The 21,113-nt window shown below is 42.1% G+C and overlaps 1 protein-coding gene across 1 annotated transcript in view; it reads left to right on the forward strand.

Moving 5' to 3' along the window:
• The window catches only part of trrap (transformation/transcription domain-associated protein), an 82,825-nt gene that overhangs the window by 42,462 nt on the left and 19,250 nt on the right, over positions 1–21,113 (forward strand). Inside the window, exons 46-63 of the mRNA XM_067577416.1 lie at positions 606–755; positions 2,164–2,363; positions 2,764–2,885; positions 4,770–4,983; positions 5,181–5,360; positions 5,683–5,829; positions 6,026–6,145; positions 7,661–7,948; positions 8,065–8,202; positions 8,516–8,628; positions 9,322–9,457; positions 11,826–12,017; positions 14,343–14,538; positions 15,095–15,213; positions 15,428–15,574; positions 16,357–16,457; positions 18,537–18,738; positions 20,395–20,556. Of these exons, the coding sequence (XP_067433517.1) occupies positions 606–755; positions 2,164–2,363; positions 2,764–2,885; positions 4,770–4,983; positions 5,181–5,360; positions 5,683–5,829; positions 6,026–6,145; positions 7,661–7,948; positions 8,065–8,202; positions 8,516–8,628; positions 9,322–9,457; positions 11,826–12,017; positions 14,343–14,538; positions 15,095–15,213; positions 15,428–15,574; positions 16,357–16,457; positions 18,537–18,738; positions 20,395–20,556 (2,927 nt within the window). The remainder of the gene's footprint in view (positions 1–605; positions 756–2,163; positions 2,364–2,763; positions 2,886–4,769; positions 4,984–5,180; positions 5,361–5,682; positions 5,830–6,025; positions 6,146–7,660; positions 7,949–8,064; positions 8,203–8,515; positions 8,629–9,321; positions 9,458–11,825; positions 12,018–14,342; positions 14,539–15,094; positions 15,214–15,427; positions 15,575–16,356; positions 16,458–18,536; positions 18,739–20,394; positions 20,557–21,113) is intronic.

The following is a 21,113-nucleotide window of genomic DNA, read 5'->3' on the forward strand; positions in this document are numbered from 1 at the left end:
CTCCCTGTACAGACATTACTTTTATCCACACAGATGTCAGTGGGTATTTATGGAATAGCTTACATTGAACCTTATTCTAAAGAAACAGTAATTAGCTTTTCCTTCCTTTTATTTTCCTCAACTATTTTGAAACATACAGTAGTTTTCCAAATACAGGGCTCTCAAGGTGACAAATAGCTATTTGAGAGCAGTCTAAAGGTAATGCTATTTGATACGGTTTCCCAAAATGGCAGTTGTGGTCAATAAAAAGCCTTTGGTATCCTGCTGTCGCAGAGAGGTAGCACTGATGTGATGTATCCGTCTGGCCAGGGGGGGTGACATTTTAACATTTGTCTCCCCTCCAGGGAGCAACAACAGAGAGGGGACATTACTCATACCTATCCCTGTCTCTGTGACACCCTGGAACTTCTGTTAGATTCCCTCCAAAAAATAAAAAGTCAAGTCCTTATCATGCTGTGTGAGAGAACACAAGCTGACTGCAGATGTACATGTGTGTGTTTGTCTGTTACGTTACCCCACAGAGCTTTAGGTTCTTGTCAGATTATCGTATTTCCCATTTTTCCCCTCCTTTCATGATCATCCCTTCCCCTTCATCTGTCTTCCAGGAACACTGATGATCCTGAAGTCAGCCTGCAGTTATAATGCCAGCTACATCGACCGCCTCATCTCAGTGTTCATGCGCTCCCTACAGAAGATGGTGCGGGAACACTTGAGCCCCCAACAGGCCAACCCAGGGGTTACTGAGACCAGCACAGGTACATACATGGACATGAATCCAGTCCAAAAATATGAGTTAGTCAGACGCAGTCATACAAGAGACTGCAGTTTACTTTGTATAACCACATAAATAATACAATAGACAGTAAAGTACAACGGAATAACATTTGTTGGACATACGTAACAAGCATCGCTCAAACAGTTTTAAAGTATACAACAAACACACACACACTTGAGCATGAATTAAAAACCATGGACACACCCATGTCTCCACACGAACCTCAACACACACACAAACAAAAAGATAGTTTCCAAATCTCAGTAAATCACTGATTCCACAGCAAGGCCTGTCCCAATATCCTTACTTCTCCCAGTATCTCTTTCTGTGTGGATCGATTATTTAACCCCTTCTTGAGATCTCTGCACCTGAGTCACCATCAGAGCTCAAAGGTTCACCAGACGTCACCTACCATTTCAGCTAAACTTATTCTGCAGGGCTACAGATACAACTGGCTGACATTTATCAGGAAGGGTGGTGTACGTACTTTCCCCAACCTGTGTGTGAGGTCAGTTGTGCATGTGTATCTGAGTGGTGCTTGGCTCCATAAAAAGACTGTATCAGAAGTGCTATATCAGTGGCCCTAGCTGTGTTCTCAATAGCTAGTGGTCAGGGGAGATCCACTCTACAGATAGTCTGGTTTCACAGGTAATGTATTGTCTCCTGGTCTTTCTCTGGGGTAAAGCAAACAGATGGTCACCTTGTGCTGTTTTGCTGTGGATTTGAAAGGAAAGGGGCAGTTTAACGCGGAACTTCTTGACAACTTGCCTTCCTATGTCTGTCAGCAAGGGTAAAGAAAAGAGTTTCTCAGGTTAAAATGTCATTGAAAATAAGTTTAGTTTACTGCAGAATTCATTGACATTTCCTGCTCATTTTCGTCTCTGAGCTTTGCTTCACCAGGTTTATAGAAGTCAGGCAGTACATAATTCCTGTTGCTACTTCTCAGACCAGAGGTAATGGCTGTAAGATGCAATCAGTGCTTTAAATGGGCCTCTAATGACTATATCGGGAAACAGACATTTACCCTCCACTAGGAGCAGTTATAGTCAGACCAAAGGCTATCTGACCAGTCAGGCCTTTGTCTCTTAAGATTGTTCATGTCTCACTAATCTAATAAGTTTAACTGGGGTAGTTTTACCCTGACTGTATTGAAACTGTTTAGTTATATGTTGGCTGTTATCACTATTAGAAATATATGAGGAAAAAACTCATAGTAAATGTAAAATTAGTGATGTGAAATTAAATGTCAGCTTGTCTCTTGACTCTCTTATAGCTCATTTATCCACAAACTATTACAAATATTTCTCATAAATATTAATACTAAAATTGCTAATTTTGTGACACTGTTTCATGGTAGCTTCTGATGGTTAACCTCTCTGCTCTCATAGTGACCAGTGAGCTGGTAATGCTGAGTCTCGACCTTGTGAAGACTCGACTATCTGTCATGAGCATGGAAATGAGGAAGAACTTCATCCAGGTCATCCTCACATCGCTGATTGAGAAGTCACCCGACCCCAAAATTCTCCGAGCTGTCGTCAAGATTGTGGAAGAGTGGGTGAAAAACAATTCGCCTATGGCTGCCAATCAGGTGAGAATTTTTCTCAGTAAGACAGTTCAGAATGTGAAACAATATCAAGTTGTGCAAACAAATAAAAATGTGTAATTTAGCAGATCGCTTTATTTCTTTGAGACTAGCAGGTGTATATCTCAACTGAATCAGCAAAGTACGTTTTTAAAAGGTGCGAAACCTTTTAAACAACAAGCAAAGCACATTTTAAACCCTACTGAGGTTAACATCAACATAATACTCGCAGAGGTGTCTTTACTCTTTATTTTCTTTTAAGCTGTAGAAGGAGAACGAGCCGCTAAAGGCTGAGGTGGACAGAGAGATGCATTAACAAATGGGAGCTGCATTTTCTCCTCTCCTCCTGCCTGTCACCTTCAACCCTGTATCTCTCCTTTCTAACCAACATTCCTCTTCCTTCCAGATGCCCAACCTGCGCGAGAAGTCCATCTTGCTGGTGAAGATGATGACCTACATAGAGAAGCGTTTCCCTGATGAACTTGAGTTAAACGCCCAGTTCCTGGACCTCGTTAATTACGTCTACAGGTAATTACCGCCATTCATCACATGGCCAAATGGCCGTGCCACTGACGCCACGCCGCCCTTGCATCCATCTTAACAGGGGGGATGAAGGTCAGGGGGTTGAGGCGGGGAAAGACACGGGTGGTTGGGTCAAGGAACAACAGAAAATGGAGATTAGGAGGAGGGAATTTGAAGCATGAGCAGTGTACCATGCATCTTTTTTTTAACATGGAAGGCAGGAAAGGGAAAGACAGATCATAGTGTGATATATGGAAATGGTTAGAATCAATAGGTGATACATGGAATCAGAAGAATTAATTAATAGAAAATGATATAAGATATAAAAGAAAAGGTGGCGGGATGTGGACTTGTGTGGACCGGGGCAGAGGAACAGCAGTTAATGATAGAGACAGATAATATGCAAGGGTCTTTCACAAGACTACAGTGGTGTCAGGACTCAGCCAACTCATGACAGGACACCCAGCAGGTGGGGTCCAGAGGGGAGAGACTGCCCTACTTTACTGCATTTCATCAAACCATGGCTGTCTTTGTCTTTCTGTCTTACACACATACACATTTAATCAGCTAAATGTGCCCTGTATCCCTCCACCCCATCTGCTCTTCATGACAAAAGATTTAAAACAAGTAGTAAAGCTGTGATGGACAGCAAGTAATGATAATGGCATGATAAAGCAGCCGTGCCAGAACAATATGTGATTAAGAAAATGGCACAAATAGAGGCAATATGCAGCTGTGGTACCCTTGACTTTATTGTTCCTTTTATACCACTTTCCCTCCCTTCTGTCATGTGAATCATACCCTCGAGGCCCATTCAATGCAGCAGGATGATGTAGAAATGATGACATTTGTTATTAAAGTGTTTAATGTGTGACCGTTGGTGTTTTACTATCCCAGCCGTCTCTGCATTTAAGACACTTAATTTCACCCAATATTCAGTGTTAACTGCCACCTCCTCACTGTCAGTGATCCTCAGCAGTGCATGACACGGCTGTTTAAACATGCTGGCACCTTACATTTGAATATATGTATGAGATTAGTTTACTTATATTATATATATATATATATTTTGAATTTACCCCTATAATAATCTCAAGCATGTTTGGTTAAAATGTTACCAGAAAATGAGGGTTGCAGTTATAGATTACTTTCATAGTATTGTTGAAAATATATGGTTTAAAATCATGATAAAGAGAAACAATATGTTGGCGCTTGTCTCCTAAAAATGAAGAGCGCACAGAGATGATGAAATTGCTGCAACATATTGGTGCTGGCTTATACCGGTGAATATTTGCATATATCACAACTTGTCTTAACATGTCACTCAGCTCTTAGTTTGACAGGGATTGTCTGTGCACTTTCTGCTTTATAAAAGTTTCATGATGAAATGAAGCTCTGAGGCAGAGAATTTGTATGAAGTTTTTGTAATACTCAAATTGCTTGAGGAACTCAAGTAATTGACTTCAATGCCTACAGCCTTAGATGACCTGCTTAAACATGCTTAACTTCCAAAATGACCATAGAGTTGAATCAGAACCTCTCTGACTCTATCTGACACTTTACATATAGCATACAGCATATTTCACATATGACATATAGCATCAAAAATGTAGGGCTTATTGCCTGGATGTTACTGACTAAGCATATATTACATTAGATTGTACGGGTGCTCCTACTTTTCTAATTTTCACAGTTGACTTACTGCACTTTTTGGCTCTCTGCATCACTGTCTTGACTACTTTCACTTACAGCAGATGTTCAGAAGTGCAATAAATGTTTAATGATCAACAAAATGCCTGTATTCTACTTTGATGAATAGTGGAAGTAAAACGGGTAAGAGTCAGCATGCGAGCCTTGTCAAGTAAATGTTTTGTCCATCACATTATTCAGGGATGAGAGTCTTTCAGGAAGTGACATCACATCAAAGCTGGAGCCAGCCTTTCTCTCGGGGCTTCGCTGCACTCAGCCACTGATCAGAGCCAAGTTCTTTGAGGTGTTTGACGCCTCCATGAAGCGGCGGGTCTATGAGAGGCTCCTCTATATCTGCTGTTCTCAGAACTGGGAGGCCATGGGCAGCCACTTCTGGATCAAACAGTGCATAGAGGTAAACAGAATGCTGCCTCTGATCATTCAGTAGGCCTTTTAAGCTTTACCCAGCATTAAAAAGAATATGTTGTTGACTCAAAAGACAAATCTTTTGTTTTTTTTCTTTAAAAAAAAAAAAAAAAAACTCAACTAACCTCATTTCTGCTACTTGTCAGTTACTGTCACTGATCTTCTGTTTCTTTGTGTGCTTGTTAGCTGCTGCTGGCAGTTTGCGAACGAAACACCATTATCGACACCAGCTGCCAGGGATCCATGCTGCCGTCTATCACTAACGTCATCAACCTGGCTGACAGCCATGACCGTGCCGCCTTCGCCATGGCAACGCATGTCAAGCAGGAGCCGCGTGAGAGGGAGAATAGTGAGACCAAGGAGGAGGTAAGACACAAACACACACACGCACACCACAATGAGTCAAGAGACATGCTCTCTCACATAAATTAGCACATTATCCCATTAGGAGTGTGTTACATACTGTGGTCTTGAAAAGAAAAGATTGCTTCTTGGCTTCCGCACTTCATCTGTCTTTAAAATGAGTCCCTGTTCTCATCCTGCACCCATTACCTTGAAGCTGTTGACGGTTAATGTCATTCACATAAAATTCCCTTTAGAAACAGCATTGTTTCCAATATGAGCACTAAATGTCAAGACTCTCCCAAAAGACGACTGTTTTCTTCTGTTCTCTTGTCGTCTCTGGCAGGATGTGGAGATAGACATAGAGTTAGCCCCAGGTGACCAGACAGCCATCCCCAAGACTAAAGATCAGGCTGAGAGAGACGCAGGCAACCAACTGCACATGCTCACAAACCGCCATGACAAGTTTCTGGACTCACTACGAGAGGTCAAGGTAAGGATGGTCTTTCTGGCTGTGATTTTGACAAAACTTGGGAGAATGATAAGAAATTTATTCTAGCTAAGGAACTGATTTTGACCGGGAACAGCAGTTGAATACAATTAACCACCCACTAGGAAAGGAAACTGGGGGACAAGGATTTAGAACCTTGCTGAGTCAGCCGCTGTCATTTTTCTCTGCTCTATATTAGACGGGGGCACTCCTGAATGCCCTGGTCCAGCTATGTCACATCTCCACACCCCTGGCTGAGAGGACCTGGGTTCAGCTTTTCCCTCGCCTCTGGAAGATCCTTTCTGACAGGCAGCAGCATGTGAGTATAATTTACTGGTGTCACTCCAGTTACAACTGGAACAGAGAAGCAGAGCGAGGTAACTTTAGTAGTTGTATTGCTTGGAATACAGTTACAGAAGTTCAGATTTGGCATCAAACTTATTTATTAACATACCATTTACTGTCTTACTTTAATCATTGTATTATTATTATTATTAACAAACATGGCAAAAGTAGGCCAGAGGTTGAGGTTACATGTGTGAGCCAATCATCACATATTTCCAACATTATGATTATTCTCCTCCAAACCCAGGGGGAAATATGTAATGTGATTTTGCATGTTAGCAATTGCCAAAATATTTGACCTTCGCCTGACACAGCTTGCATACTTTGTATCTCTTCCCACTACCTCTTAAAATCCAAGATGCGTCCATTGTGTCCAAATCCAAAATGACAATTCAACTACAGTCAGAATATTTATTTTCTTCTCTGCATCTTATTAATTACGTTAGCAAGCAGACAGTAACTCTGACCTTGGCCATCCCATTTCTGTCTCAAAACGTGCCATTCCACTTAATGAGGACAGATTCATTCATGCTAAAAATGGCAACGAGAAAGCTTGAGAGAGGAAAGCTGTAACGAGTTTAACGAACCAGATGAACATATTTTTGAGACTCGTTGAAAGGCCTTGATTTCAAGTGATTGAGCTCTTAAAGATGATCTGAAAGATGCCTTCAAAATGGTGGTATTTTCTTCCTGTGACAGGCATGAAGTCACACATACTGCATGTCACATGTGTTTATTCTGATGCCTGTCTACAGCTCTGCATTTCATGCCACCATCACACCGTATCAATCTATGGTGAATAGAGTGATTACTGCTGCTCAGGCTTTATATCACTGAGCTGATTATTACACAGGAATGATAGAAATGCATCTTCTTCTTTGGAAGAAATTTGATGACATATCAGCCTTTAACACCACCAGCCTAATTAAAGTGACATCAAGGCATTAATTATTCCGTGCCGTCAACGGGCAGTGAAAATTATATTCAATACCAATGCATCATTTATTTCTGAGTGTGTGTCAGTCATGATTATCGGAGCACTAGCGGTCACGCTCTAAGTCTATTCTGTCCAGTTGTGGGCGTTCTGAGGAGCTCTCATTGCATAGAGCAGCCCTGTGCAGTTAGAACAAGCACATGACGCATTTTTTTGCATTGCCTTAAATAAAGGTGCTAAATAGGTTACGTTAATTGAAAGCAAATGAGTATGACTAGGAAAAATGGTTGGATAAGTGACTTGTTGATAATGTTTCTTGTGATTTGAATACATGAGAAGACTGCATACAATTTGTCATTTCTCCCTTCCCAGTCCTCATACTTGTTCTGTCTTACTTCTTTCCTGTTTCTTCACTGCTCTCTTACTGGAAAAAGGCGTCATGTTGCATCCCATACATGCAACAGAACGCCTTTATCAATATGCTATATCAGTGCACTGCTGTTAAAGTGAGACTGGGTAGCTGATTATCTCACCCCCCCTCTCCTCCCTCTCCAGGCTCTTTCAGGAGAAATGAGTCCCTTCCTGTGCAGCGGCAGCCACCAGGCCCAGAGAGACTGCCAGCCCAGCGCCCTAAACTGCTTTGTGGAGGCCATGTCCCAATGTGTGCCTCCTATTCCCATCCGCCCCTGTGTGCTGAAGTACTTGGGCAAGACACACAACCTCTGGCTGCGCTCCACTCTCATGCTGGAGCAGCAAGCCTTTGAAAAGGGCCTCAGTCTACACAGCAAACCCAAGCAGAGCACGGAGTTCTACGAGCAGGAGAGCATCACACCGCCTCAACAGGTAATATTTTGATTTAAATTAGCTTATCTTGTTTGAACTAGACTCATTAGCAAAGCTGATCTCAATTAATTAGTTTGATCATCTTACATTTTTCAATTTGTTCTACTTCTCTATAGGAGATTTTGGACTCCCTAGCAGAGCTCTACTCTCTGCTCCAAGAGGAGGACATGTGGGCAGGACTGTGGCAGAAGAGGTGCAAGTTTCCTGAGACCGCCACAGCCATTGCCTACGAGCAGCATGGCTTCTTTGAACAGGTGAGAGAACGTTTTTAAAGAGCAACCATGGACCACTTTCAAATTATGTATGATATCACTCAGTTGGCAGTTCATTAGGTTCACCTAGTTAAAACAAAGGCAGTTTAATACATTCTGCAAATAAATCCTACCTTTCTGAATGTGTTAATTCAATTTTATGGTCATTTTAGAGGCTGTAGTTTGTGTTAATTGCATTGCAAGATATTTCTAATGTTTTGTCGACCTCATTTATATCAATGACGGCAGACTAAGTTTTGCTGGAAGTTCAATTTATTAGCATTATATAACTCGTACTAACAACGTGTCTTTCCAGGCCCAGGAAAGCTACGAGAAAGCAATGGAGAAGGCAAGAAAAGAACATGAGAGGAGCAACGTCTCCCCGGCAATCTTCCCTGAGTACCAGCTTTGGGAAGACCACTGGATACGGTAAGATTTCTGGTACAGGAGGGCAGTCTGTCTAACATAAAACATGGCAAATTTTTAATTGAATGTACAAAGTAGATAAGGTTTATTCTGCTCATCATATGAATTACACAGCAGTGCATTTGAAGGACGTAATGAACAAACTGAATTTTTATATGATGTGCATGTTTTTTTTCCTCCATGATATTGTCTATCACCATTCTTTATGAAAGCATGCAATATAGTTTTTGTTGGATGGATGTGATACTGTTGCTGAGAAAATATGTATTTGTCAGCAGGGAATTTTTCATCAAGTCTACTTTCTTTGTGATCTATCTGAATTAGATGGCTTCATAATAACAGTCACGGTCTAGGATGACCACCATGCCTCCCTGCAGAACCAAATGACTCTCCCCTGTTGTATGTCTGCCTGTTTAGAATCCAGTATTTAGTGTATTTTACCTCTTGTACTTTTCTGTATTTACCATGCAAATCATTCATAAAAATATGAAAAAGTCAAAATGATGAACAGTGAATTTTTAGCTTGGCAAACCTCCCACGGTGGCACCTCCAAATGATGCACTGTGAGCTGGACTAGCAGAAAGGATACATTTTATCACTAAAATATTGTTAGGCACAGCTGTAGCACATGTCAAAGCATGTTTAAAGTTTAAAGTTGCCTTAACTATTTATTTCCTTTGCCTTCTTCACATCCAGCTGTTCTAAGGAATTGAACCAGTGGGAACCGTTGACAGAATACGGCCAATCTAAAGGCCACTCAAACCCTTATCTAGTGCTCGAGTGTGCTTGGAGAGTTTCCAATTGGGCTGCCATGAAGGAGGCTCTGGTACAGGTGAGGAGTGCACAGTCACTATTTAAAAATGCATGCATGGATTTCTACACACTCACTCGGAAAAAGTGCAGCAACTGTTTGAAAGAAAGTAGAAAACTATAACCACCAGTTCTTACTAACGCAATCACAGACATAGTGGAGCCTCAGGGTTTGAACTCAGTGAACCAGAATCTCCACTCTACTTTTTTAATTTTATTCCCGATTTCCGGTACAGTGCTGTAAATTCAGCCCAGGCCTTATGTCAGTGTGAAGTATAGTAACGTGATATTGAGACCGTCCGGCCCCTCAGTAACCCCTCACCCCCACCCCCACCCCCCAGGGGAGAATGAGAGAGCCAACCGTAAAGCTGTAGAAATGCACTTCAGCTGTTTGGTCTGTTAATTTATTGGCCTCATGTTTCCTAAAACAAAGTGTAGACGGGTGGCAAGCGCGTGATAGTACCTGACATATAACAAATACTCCTGCTTTGCTCTTTCAAGGAGACTTGGAACCAATCCATTGAGCCACTCTGTCCTAAGGTGACACCTAATTAAATTGTCTGGATGGCAGCACCAACTCCCTTTCTCCTTGTTTCATTCCTTCCTTCCTCAGTGTACCCATTTCTCTTTCTATTGTTTCGTACTTCTCCAACTTCACTTCTTTACTTGGTCTTCTTTTTGTTATTACCACCCTCTCTTCTTCCAATTCCACCTCCATCTCTTCATCCCTCGCTCCGTGGCTCTGGTTTTAGCAGCTAATATTTACGACAGCTGTGTGCGTGAATAATTACCCCGGCATCTGCTGCAGGGTGATTTGTTTTATGGCGGAGGAGAGGAGCAAGGCTTTTCCGTTGCCTGCCCGCCCACCGCTCACCAGCACAGAGGCGAAGTCCAAATGTCCCCGCTTTCAATTAAAGCTGGCTCTTGATAAGGCCAAGGGCGGCCCTGTCTCCAGGATATTCATGAAGCGCCACCTCTGATAAGTGCCCTTTGACCGATCACTGTAATTTGCTCCAACATCAGAAGAGCCTACACAAATACACACCTATGTTTTCCTACTCCGTCACTCTTTTCACTCTTCCTTGTTTCGGTCTTGTCTCATTCTTTCTCTCACTCTCTTATGAACACACAACAACAAAGCACAGGTTTGACGCAGCAGGCTCCCCAGGGCCGTTGTTTGTTTAGTGTTAATGCACTCAGCGTTTTAATCAATAGCAGGGCCTTTTCCTCTCCTCCGCCTCCGTGTCAGACTCGTCAGGTTGATTAGTCATTAGTACGAAAGTCCTGCTGAAACCATTCAGAAAATGAATTTGAAACAGTATTGTTGTGTGTTTGTCCATGTACTAAATTATGCAAGAAAAGTGTCATAGGCCCTTTCCCCTCGGATGTTTTCATTTAATTAAAACTGCCACACTGAGTGCTTGCTTTTCTGCTTGACACACACACAGGAAAACTGCGCACCACATACACCAACTGAGTAGCTGTTTCAGTAGAGTATGTCCCCAATTTTTCTTTTTTTTTAGCTGCAACTAACAGCATCTGTCAGTGAGTCAGTCAGCTGCTCCCAATAATATACATTTTCACTACCATGACACAACACAGCTGTAGTGCATATGAGTCAGATTACTGCATCAAGTCTGCCAAGCTGATAATTCATGGTAACCTATGGATTTTACACAAAATTAAGAAAAATGCAAAAAGTCTGGAGAGCCAGTCTTTTTTGTGCATGCATAAATCTTCTGGTTCCTGATGCTGAATTCTAACATCAGTCAATATTAACAAGGACTGATCTGTCTGTTTACTGCAGGGAAATTGAGACTTTTAAAAATAAGTGCTTAGTAATATTTCCTTAAACAAGATGTTCATTGAGGAGATTAACTGCTTTCTTAATGCTGCCTTTCATCCCGTGCGCTACCAGCAACGATTTTGCAAGAAAACTGGCGGATTGCTTCATGACATAAAAGAGCAAAATGAAGCTATTCCTCTAGTGCAAACACAAGTACAGCTTTGATTTTTCTGGGTACAGCAGATGGTAGAACAAGTGGAAAAACTGATGAAAAAAACCCCCAAAACAAATTAAAGTACATTTATACTCTTTAGATGAACAAAGAGCAAAACTAGCAAAAGTCCCATTTCTGACATTAGCAGTTTTCTTGTGAATCATTTTGATAAGTAGCTTTCATTTTGAGAAACTCAAGCATTAAGACCACTGCTGACTGTAATCTCAATGTCAATCATTCCCTAACAGTTATTCTTTAATAAAACATAGCTTTGGTTATTCATCAAGTATTTTTTTTTTTAAATCAATAACTCATTTTGTATCCACATGCTTGTATTACTGCATGTTTGTGTTTTAAATCTGGATATTCGCTTTCTGTGCGAATCTTCAGGTCGAGCTGAGCTGTCCGAAGGAGATGGCCTGGAAGGTCAACATGCACCGCGGCTACCTGGCCATCTGCCACCCAGAGGAGCAGCAGCTCAACTTCATAGAGAGACTGGTGGAGATGGCCTCCAGCCTGGCCATCCGAGAATGGAGGAGGTTGCCTCACATTGTTTCCCACGTGCACACACCGCTGCTGCAGGTCAGTACAAAAAAAAAATGCAAGAGTTTGACTGTTGAAAGGCTCCAGTTAGACCGAGTCAGGAGGCCAGGAAGAGAAGTGAAAGGAAGTCAGTTTATTGTGATAAGCACTTGAGGAGATGCATGTCAAGAGATTATCAGTAGCCTTGAGACATTACGTTATTCCACCACGAGAGATTACAATAGACAGGAGCAGAGAAGAAAAAGGAGAATGAGGAAAGAAGGGAGACTAAGGCGATGGAAATTGAAAAAGGTGGAGAGTGAACAGAATGGGGGGGGGGGAGAAAGAGAGACGAGGAGGAGGGAAGAAAGAGAGTTAGTTTAGAATGGCTGTAATTACTTCCCTGCCATCAGATACCATTTGATTAAATACCTGCAGCAGAATCACATTTACATGATGAATGGGACGGTCTGAATGAAGGTTAGAAATGGGCCATCAGCTGATATTAACAGATAATTGTGAAAAATATTGTATTGCCTAATTTATTTTGTTTAGGAAGATTTGATTTCGGCAGGGGGGGTTAAGTCTTCAGCACAACTCTGATTCGCTACATTTATCTTTTCAAAATGGGTATTTGAATTGGGTGACTACGTTCTTTGTTATTGTGTGTGCGTGCGTGTGCGCACGTGTGTCTATCTGTGTGTTCTGGTGTGCGTGCGCTTGCATATGTGCAGTCCAATTATTTACTCTAGCTGAGGGAAAACAAGCTATTTATTCCTCTCGCTAGCCAAGCAGCCTGTTGTAAATCTCCATCCCAAACTCTATATCCCACGTTCACGACTCCATGAGCCTCGGAGAATGAGAAGCCCAGACTCTGCAAATACAGAAGGGTTCAAATACCATTTGAATCAAGCTATCATCAAATCCCAGCTCTCAGCAGTGACTGACGATCAATGGATTATCACCCACGCTATCGATTATGAGGGTTGGCATTAATATTGATTGATGAGTAGTTATAATGGAATGATTGATTATATGTTCACAAAGAGGCTTTGGACCAATCAATGAGGCTTCTTTTCACAGAATGAAATAGAAGCCCTCGCTTATCATTTCACATTTTCCCATCTCCTTGTCCTTTTTTTCTCTGCCACATCGGAGTCGATTAGCTATTGAAGGAATGTAGGAACACATAATGATTTTTCTCACTAAATTATGTTGATGGCCTCACCATTTTTTTTTAATGTACAAATTTAGTGAGGGTATTTCTTTTGCCTTTTTAGAAGAATGTTTTTGTGAAATATTTACATATGCAGAGCGCCATGTTTCTTCTGATTATTCAATCAAATTAGTCTAGAAAGTGTCAAAGGTTTTTAGTAATTTGTGTTGAAGTCTGCTACAAGAGGCTATGAGAGCATTGTGTTTTTTCCCTCTAGTCTAGCTGTCCTTAGAGGTAAATATGTTCGGTCACTTTGATCTATCTAGCTTGTGGTGGCTTTCAATCCTTGGGATCAAGCCTTAAGCCAGTGATCTAGAGGAGGACAAGCTCTAGCATTGCCTTTTGTCTTCATAACCGTCAATACCCAAAACAGTAACAGCCCTCTTTTTCATATTATTTCAGTCTCTACCTTTCACTTTATCTTTTATGTCAGTGCCTTTACCTTATTGTCTCATTTTCTCCAGTAATATAGCAGTCTCACTTTGTCTTGCTGTCACATTCCTCCCATCCTCATCCTTTTCATTCTTCACATCTCACATGTTAACTCTCATTTCCACACACACCATATCCATTCTATTCTAACACCTTCCTCCCTCTCCTTTCTTTTCATTTAATTCATTTGGATTTCATTTTTGGAGTTTTTCAGCTTCATCATACTTTACACCACCCACAAAAGACAACAATAAATAACTGCATTTTGTTTTGGAGCATCAACAGAACACCAAAAGAAAACAAATGGTTTACATGAGATTTCTCTTTTATGAAATAAGTGACCAGATAACCTTTTGAAGGCAGATGGACAACATGTGTGTCATGCAGTGCACATTTGGCCAGCAGCATCCTTTTTTTTTTCAGATATGTAGACAAAGTATTATCAAGATTAAGTGCAGCTGGTGTACTGTTTGGGCTAAATCTGTGAAACAGACCGTAGAACAGGCCTGAGACCACAAAATGTTAAATGTAAACAAAACATTTAGCCATTGCAGAAGGACGAGGGGGAGGGGGGGTCATTTGCCCTTTGGCTGCTGCTCCAGATCTTCTACCTCTTAGACAGCATAAAAGTTTTAAATTAGAGTCAAAGAGTGAAGTTGGTGTGGTCAAGCTCACGAGAGCGTATAAAAGATCCAACAAGTTAGAGAGCAGACATTTAACTTATAATTTCTCCCCAGGCTGCACAGCAGATCATTGAGCTGCAAGAGGCAGCCCAAATTAATGCAGGGCTTCAGCCAGCTAAACTGGGCCACAACACCAGCCTCCATGACATGAAGACTGTAGTGAAAACATGGAGGAACCGACTGCCCATTGTGTCAGATGACCTGTCCCACTGGAGCAGCATCTTCATGTGGCGCCAGCACCATTACCAAGGTACGACACACACTCTGACACACACAAGTGCTGCTCCTAATGTCTGAAGTTTTCTACCAGTGATATACAGCTTGCTAAAGCACTCTCTTTCTCACTGCAGGACATAACACACACACACACACACATATATATTTACCTTGCTCAGTGCTCAGCTCTCTCCCGCGGTGACTTTGAAACCATTCAGAGAGGCAGCCACTGCAAAATGTGATGTCTCAAGCAACTTGAGCTCCAACTCACACTGTGAGGTGCTGAAATAATGATAGCGCTGGTTCTGCAGCACCATGCCAATAAAATCCACTTCATTTATACATGACAGCCTTCAAACTTATGTTAAAGTGAAATGGAATTTTCTTGATGAAATTCATTGCCATGCCCCATTTACTGTTCAATATGTTTAGTGTCCCCAGTGCCCTCCTCTGCGTTATGACAGCAAAGCATTTTAGGATCCTCAATATTCACACATCTCTATGCTCCCCTGTTCTTGCTTACTTCTTCAACTATTCACACTTTTATAAGAGAAAAGCCATGTTCATTACTGTTTTGTTTCTGTCCACAGCCATAGTGACAGCGTATGAGACAAACACACAGCACGATCCAAACAACAACAATGCCATGTTGGGAGTTCATGCCTCGGCGTCTGCTATCATTCAGTATGGCAAGATAGGGCGCAAACAGGTACCGGTTCAAGCTCATAAGCCTCTTTTGATCAGATAAATTTGAAGTGTGAATCAATAAACAGTGAGCACCTTGATTAGAACAATGAAAAGGTTTTCAATTACAGCTCATCAACACAGATTTTATTTGAAGTGTTAAACACCTTTCTTTCTCAGCTTTCTATAAACATGCCAGTTCTGTCTGTGAAACCATATCACACTGTTTTTATTCCCAGGGTTTGGTGAATGTGGCTCTGGACATTCTGAGTCGTATCCACACCATCCCCACAGTGCCCATCGTTGACTGCTTCCAGAAGATCAGACAGCAGGTTAAATGTTATTTGCAGCTGGCTGGCGTCATGGGAAAGAATGAATGCATGCAGGTAAGATGGAAGATCACTCTGTTCTGCTTTCTGTCTCAAATGAGAGAATCTGTTGCCACTTCATGTATTTATTCAACAAATACACTAAATGTGCATGCATATGCAGACACAAACTTAAATGACTCTTGTTGCCCTTTTTTATCATTTGAAATCACCCAGCGTCTACTGAAGAACAACACATTTGATGTGTTTAGTGTGATTTCAAGTACTTGGGTTGATTTCTGCTGACTACACCACCAGCTACTGCCGGTGGTGTAGTTAGTGGTACTATGAGTGGGAATAATAGCAAGAGCAAGAAGTGTTTGGGGTGGCTCTAGGTTACAAGCTATAGCAGCGAGACTTATAAGAGAGTGTAACTCAGGAGCTTGCTCTTAAGCCCATGGAGTACTCTGATTAATAGAAGCAGTTCAGCACACCACAAGTCATTAAAAGTGCCAGTAGACACTCTTCTCTCTCTCTCTCTTTCTCTCTTCTATCTCATCTCCTCTGGTTCTCTCTGTCTCTCTCTTGCGCTACACATCGTTTGTCACAGCGGTACATAGGGGACACCTAATCAGAGTCTCACCATAATGGAAGTTTAGTTCCCTGAACACCTCTTTTCTTACTTCTTAATGAACACCAAGCAGTTTGTTTGTTTTTCACCTGTGATTACGGCCCTGTCTAAAACAAAATGTCGTGGCATCTTCTTGCCACACGATTCCTTTCTCTAGTGTAGACGAAAGTTTCTTCACTGCAGTCTTGTTTGAAGTTGAGCCTCGTTTGTTCTCTTTGCTATCGCTTAGGGTTTGGAGGTGATAGAGTCGACCAACCTGAAGTACTTCACCAAGGAGATGACAGCTGAGTTCTACGCTCTCAAGGGCATGTTCCTGGCTCAGATCAACAAGTATGGACACCAGCTGTCTGGTCTTTGACTAGCTTTGCATAAGCATTGTCGCTTTGGAGCCAACTTTAGATTAGCTCCTTTCACCTTTTTTTTTTATATTCCAAGTCTATCAGTCTGTCTGTCACTGTCTTCCCTTTGTTCATTATCACATTGTCCTCAAACTGTGTCAGTGGTCCCTTAACTCTCTGTGGGTGTTATCCTGTTGGGATATGGCAGTCATATTTAATCGGTACTTCTTGCCTCAAGCTGACACACCTCTGAGATTATGTTACTAGGTAACCCCCATGACAAGGCTTAGATATTAAGGTACATCTGTGTCATCAGTTTGTGACAGTGTCAGTAATGTGTTTTTTGCTGCTGGGGTTACCTGTGGAGCACACGGCTGTTCTCTCAGTGCTTTACTGGGCCGCGTATACCCACAGCCACGCTCTATAACACCATATCAGCGGACCCTTTTTTTTCGCCCATCATCTTTGACGTGACATGGCATCCTGAGGGGTGAAAGACAAATTGAGGGAGGCTTATTAAATGTATATGCAGCTCAATAATTAACTCCAGGCAATTTGCAGGAATCTCTGGGATCAGCAGAACTTGCCTCCACCTCAGCAGGGTTTATTGCAATCATTAAGTTTCTCCTACACCGGGGGAGAATTAACCGTAGAGTGGGGGTTAGGGGTTGAGAAAGCCTTTATGTGTGTGTGTGTGTGTGTCTGTGTGCATGTGCAACCGCATGTGCTAAAGATTTTGGGATCGTTCAATTAAACGGGTGTCAGAGATTTGACAGTCTGTTGGGTGCCGGTGCTCCTGTTGAGCCGGGTAGTAGAAACTGTTAATGTACTTTAACACTGGCAAAGTGACTGAGGCAACCCCATTAAGTATTACTGGAGGGTCTTCGGCTCTGACTCCCATAGCAATCAAGCTCCCATTTCTTAATCACATGCCAAAATGCCTTTTATAATAACACATTTTAATTGATTGGCTTGGGAGGCATTTCACTGTAAGTAAGCGGGAAAGTAGTTTTGGAAGCATTCCTAAAATGGAGGTCCATTTACTAACTGCGCCTCAGCAAGGCTTTTTCATTGTCAGGCCTGTCTCCTTGTTTTGACTGCAGGGGTAGTGCATCTTGGGGTGCCTCTTGCATCTTATTTATTAATCAAAGGCTGAAAGGTGCGTTAAAAATTATTCAGCCCGTGTGCCAACGAGTGGTTAGAAGCTGCTTGGTGTGGTGAAAACAGCTGATGATTCAGAATATATTTCCCTGTCAGCATAAATGGTGCAGTCAAAACTTAGGTCTACCTGCCAGATTTCACCTGTCTATTTCTTTGCCTGCTATTTAACAGTCTCCAAATCGAATACTGAAAGTGTGACTGCTAGATTACTGTATAAAAATAAGGATAAAGGGATTAAAAAAATTTCCACAAGGATTCTCAAGTTTATCAGCCCGCAGATTTCTCTAAGCTGTAGCAATGCTCTTCACGGTCAATGTATTTGTATACAGATAAATATAGCCATTACTCTGAGGTTTATACCTTGCTGCGGCACTGTCATTTCTGATAAAATAGGAAGATGTTAAGCTCGTATGTCACCCGGTATTAAATGTATTGATCGGCACAGTATGATAGGGCTGGGTTCAACTCATATCACATTATAGCAAAACGCCTGAACCCTTGGTGACATTAATTCATGCTGGGTTAAATGCTTACTCTGTAATGCCAAGGGGAAAGGCCTTGAAGATTACAGCAAATGAAATATGGTGCTTATTGATGTGTAGTACATAATTCAGAATATGATCATCATAATCTGTTTCTTGCTCACTCAATCTTTCTCATTTTCTTTCGCTCCTTCAACCCCCCTCTCCTCTCTCCGCACGAGCATTGCATCCATCTCTTTGACTCTTTCAGCCCCTTTCCTCAGTGTCACTTTCTATTTTGCATCTCTTTTTTTCCTCCTGGCTTACTTTCACTCAATCTAATTTCCTCTCCTTGCCCTCCATCTACCTCCCTTTGCTCACTTGCCCATGACACTTTGTGTTACCGTCGCTCTCTAATGCTCTCCACCTTCCCTCCCTCCTTGTTCCAGGTCAGAGGAAGCCAACAAGGCCTTTTCAGCAGCAGTGCAGATGCACGATGTCCTGGTGAAGGCCTGGGCCATGTGGGGTGACTACCTGGAGAACATCTTTGTCAAGGACCGTCAGCTCCACTTGGGAGTCTCCGCCATTACCTGTTACCTCCACGCATGCCGCCACCAAAACGAGAGCAAGTCCCGCAAGTACCTAGCAAAGGTGATAAGATGGGAAAGTGGGAAAGAGGCCTTTTGTGTGCGTGGTCGTTACTTTAGATCATGATTTTGGCAAATTGTGAGGACTTCTTCCTGTCAAATGCTAATATCATAAACATAATTGTTTGACTGTTTGATTATCTCATGTCCTCAGTTGCTGAGTAGTTGAGATTTATGAATGGATGCTTGTTTTGTTCTGAAACTACCACATCAGCTACCCCATCCTGCACCTGCAGTAGCCACTGTTTCTATAAAATCAGCAGCCTCAATCAGGCTACAAATTTTCAGATAGGGTCATTATTAATTCCCTGGTTTCCTGACCCCATCCAGTTCATGCATTATTGGTGCTGATGAGAAGAAAGGCTTTTCCCCCCTCTCTCAGCCTCTGCCACAGTTACAGCCAGAGAGCAGTAATTTGATCAATTACAGTCCAGTGGTAGACGGTGTGGATGGGTTCCCACGGCAGATCGATGTCGGAGTGAAGGCCATCCTCTGGCGCGGGGGTTAACGGACTAATGGCCTCCCCTGACACTCCAATCTCATGACCCTCTACATGGACCGACCTTTCTCTAACAGTCGGACCAATGCTACCGTACTTCCCAGTTGAGTGTGGCCTGTGTGGGAGGTAAAGAGATGGTCTCTGTGCTAACAAGCATCCCTCCCTCTTACACCGACACACTCCAACTCATTCTATCGGCTTCTTTACTGCCTCGCCAGAGGTTAGCGTTAGTAACACAGAAAGACCTCTATATGCTCTTTTAATAGGTAAAGCTCTGAGACCCGTTGTGCTTCACCCTACTTAACTCAGATAGACAGATGGTGAACATGTCAGGTGGCACTTTTACTAGAAAAAGAGGCAACGTTAAATCAGATAATCACAGCATGAAATTAAAGAAATGTTGGTAAATTCTTGGTGTGCTTTTAGCTCTTTTTTTCTCTTAGAAATGATGATTAATGAGCTGGCTTAGAAATTATGAAAACCTTCCTAAACTGCCCGCTAGGATCTCTGCTTTCAAACAGCCTCAAGAGAGTTAGATATGAGAGGCTTATCCAGAGAGCGAAAGTCCAGCTACCTCTATGTGCCATGCTGGATAAATTATAAATATAGTCTTGCCAAGTCCAGCGTTAGCATTATTATCATTATCTGTTCTAATAATGGCTGCTACCAGCTTCACATTCCAATTAGATGTTTTTTTGGTGACCCCTTGGTATTGTGCTGCCAAGCTGGGTTGGCAGCGTTTAGTAGTCCTGATGGATGAAGCGAGATGACCAGTCATTATCAGTAATTATACACAATCTGTGTACCCTGGTCGGCTCACTGAAGAGAGCCTGGGGGGGTTGAGTGGGGTTAATGTCTTCATCATAATGTAGATGCACACACAAGCACACCAAGGGAGGAGAGATCACCTCCATGTTGGCTCAGCTTTGATCATAGTAAGGATTGCCAAGATGTACTTGTTCATTGCTCTGCAACCCCCCCTTCCTGCTGCGACCAAAGCCAGGGAAGCAGTGATGGTCTAATTAATGATAGAGACCTTTCCTCTTGCTACTTGGTGTGTTATAGTTACTTTGTTGGGAAATGTATGAAATATTTCCATGTGGCTGCCTTGGCAGAATAATGAGAATGTTGCTTTTTTTTGTATTTTTTTTTCATCTGCAGGTGTTGTGGCTACTCAGCTTCGATGACAAGAATACCCTGGCAGATGCTGTGGACAAGTACTGCATCGGAGTCCCGCCCATCCAGTGGTTGGCATGGATACCGCAGCTGTTGACCTGTTTGGTTGGTTCAGAAGGCAAACCTCTGCTCAACCTAATAAGCCAGGTAAAGCCTTTACAAATGTCCCTGGTCCTATAGCCAGATGTAGATCACTATTTGTGCCCAAGCCAAAATCCTCTTCATCACTGTTATCAATGTTTTATCAGTAAAAGCATTTGTCAACTTATCTGACCATTTAGAATATGTTTGAAACTCCCCCTCATCGCTTTTTTTTTTTTTTTTTTACTTCGTCTTCAATTTCATGTCTGGATGTCTTGCTCACCCATCGATCATTCTCTTTTTTTTTTTTTTTTTTTTTTTTTTTTTTTTTTTTTGGGCTTCCTCCATCCATTCAGAGGAGCACATCTGGCTGATGTGTTAGCGTTAGTGCTCATGCACGTCTTTCTAATCAAGATAAATTAACTGCATTCACGCCAAAGTGGCCTCTCTCTTGCATTCTGTTTACCAAATTAAGCATTCAGATTCTTTCACTGTCCCTTTTACAGCAATTTATTGGCTTTCACTCGTCCCTGGCGAATTGGTTTTTAAATTATTTGTTCAAGAAATGATTATAAAGTTAATATCGTACGCATCCGCACTGCGGGAACAGAGCAAGTAATTAA

This window comes from Thunnus thynnus, chromosome 20, assembly GCF_963924715.1.
Source record: "Thunnus thynnus chromosome 20, fThuThy2.1, whole genome shotgun sequence".
NCBI lineage: Eukaryota > Metazoa > Chordata > Actinopteri > Scombriformes > Scombridae > Thunnus > Thunnus thynnus.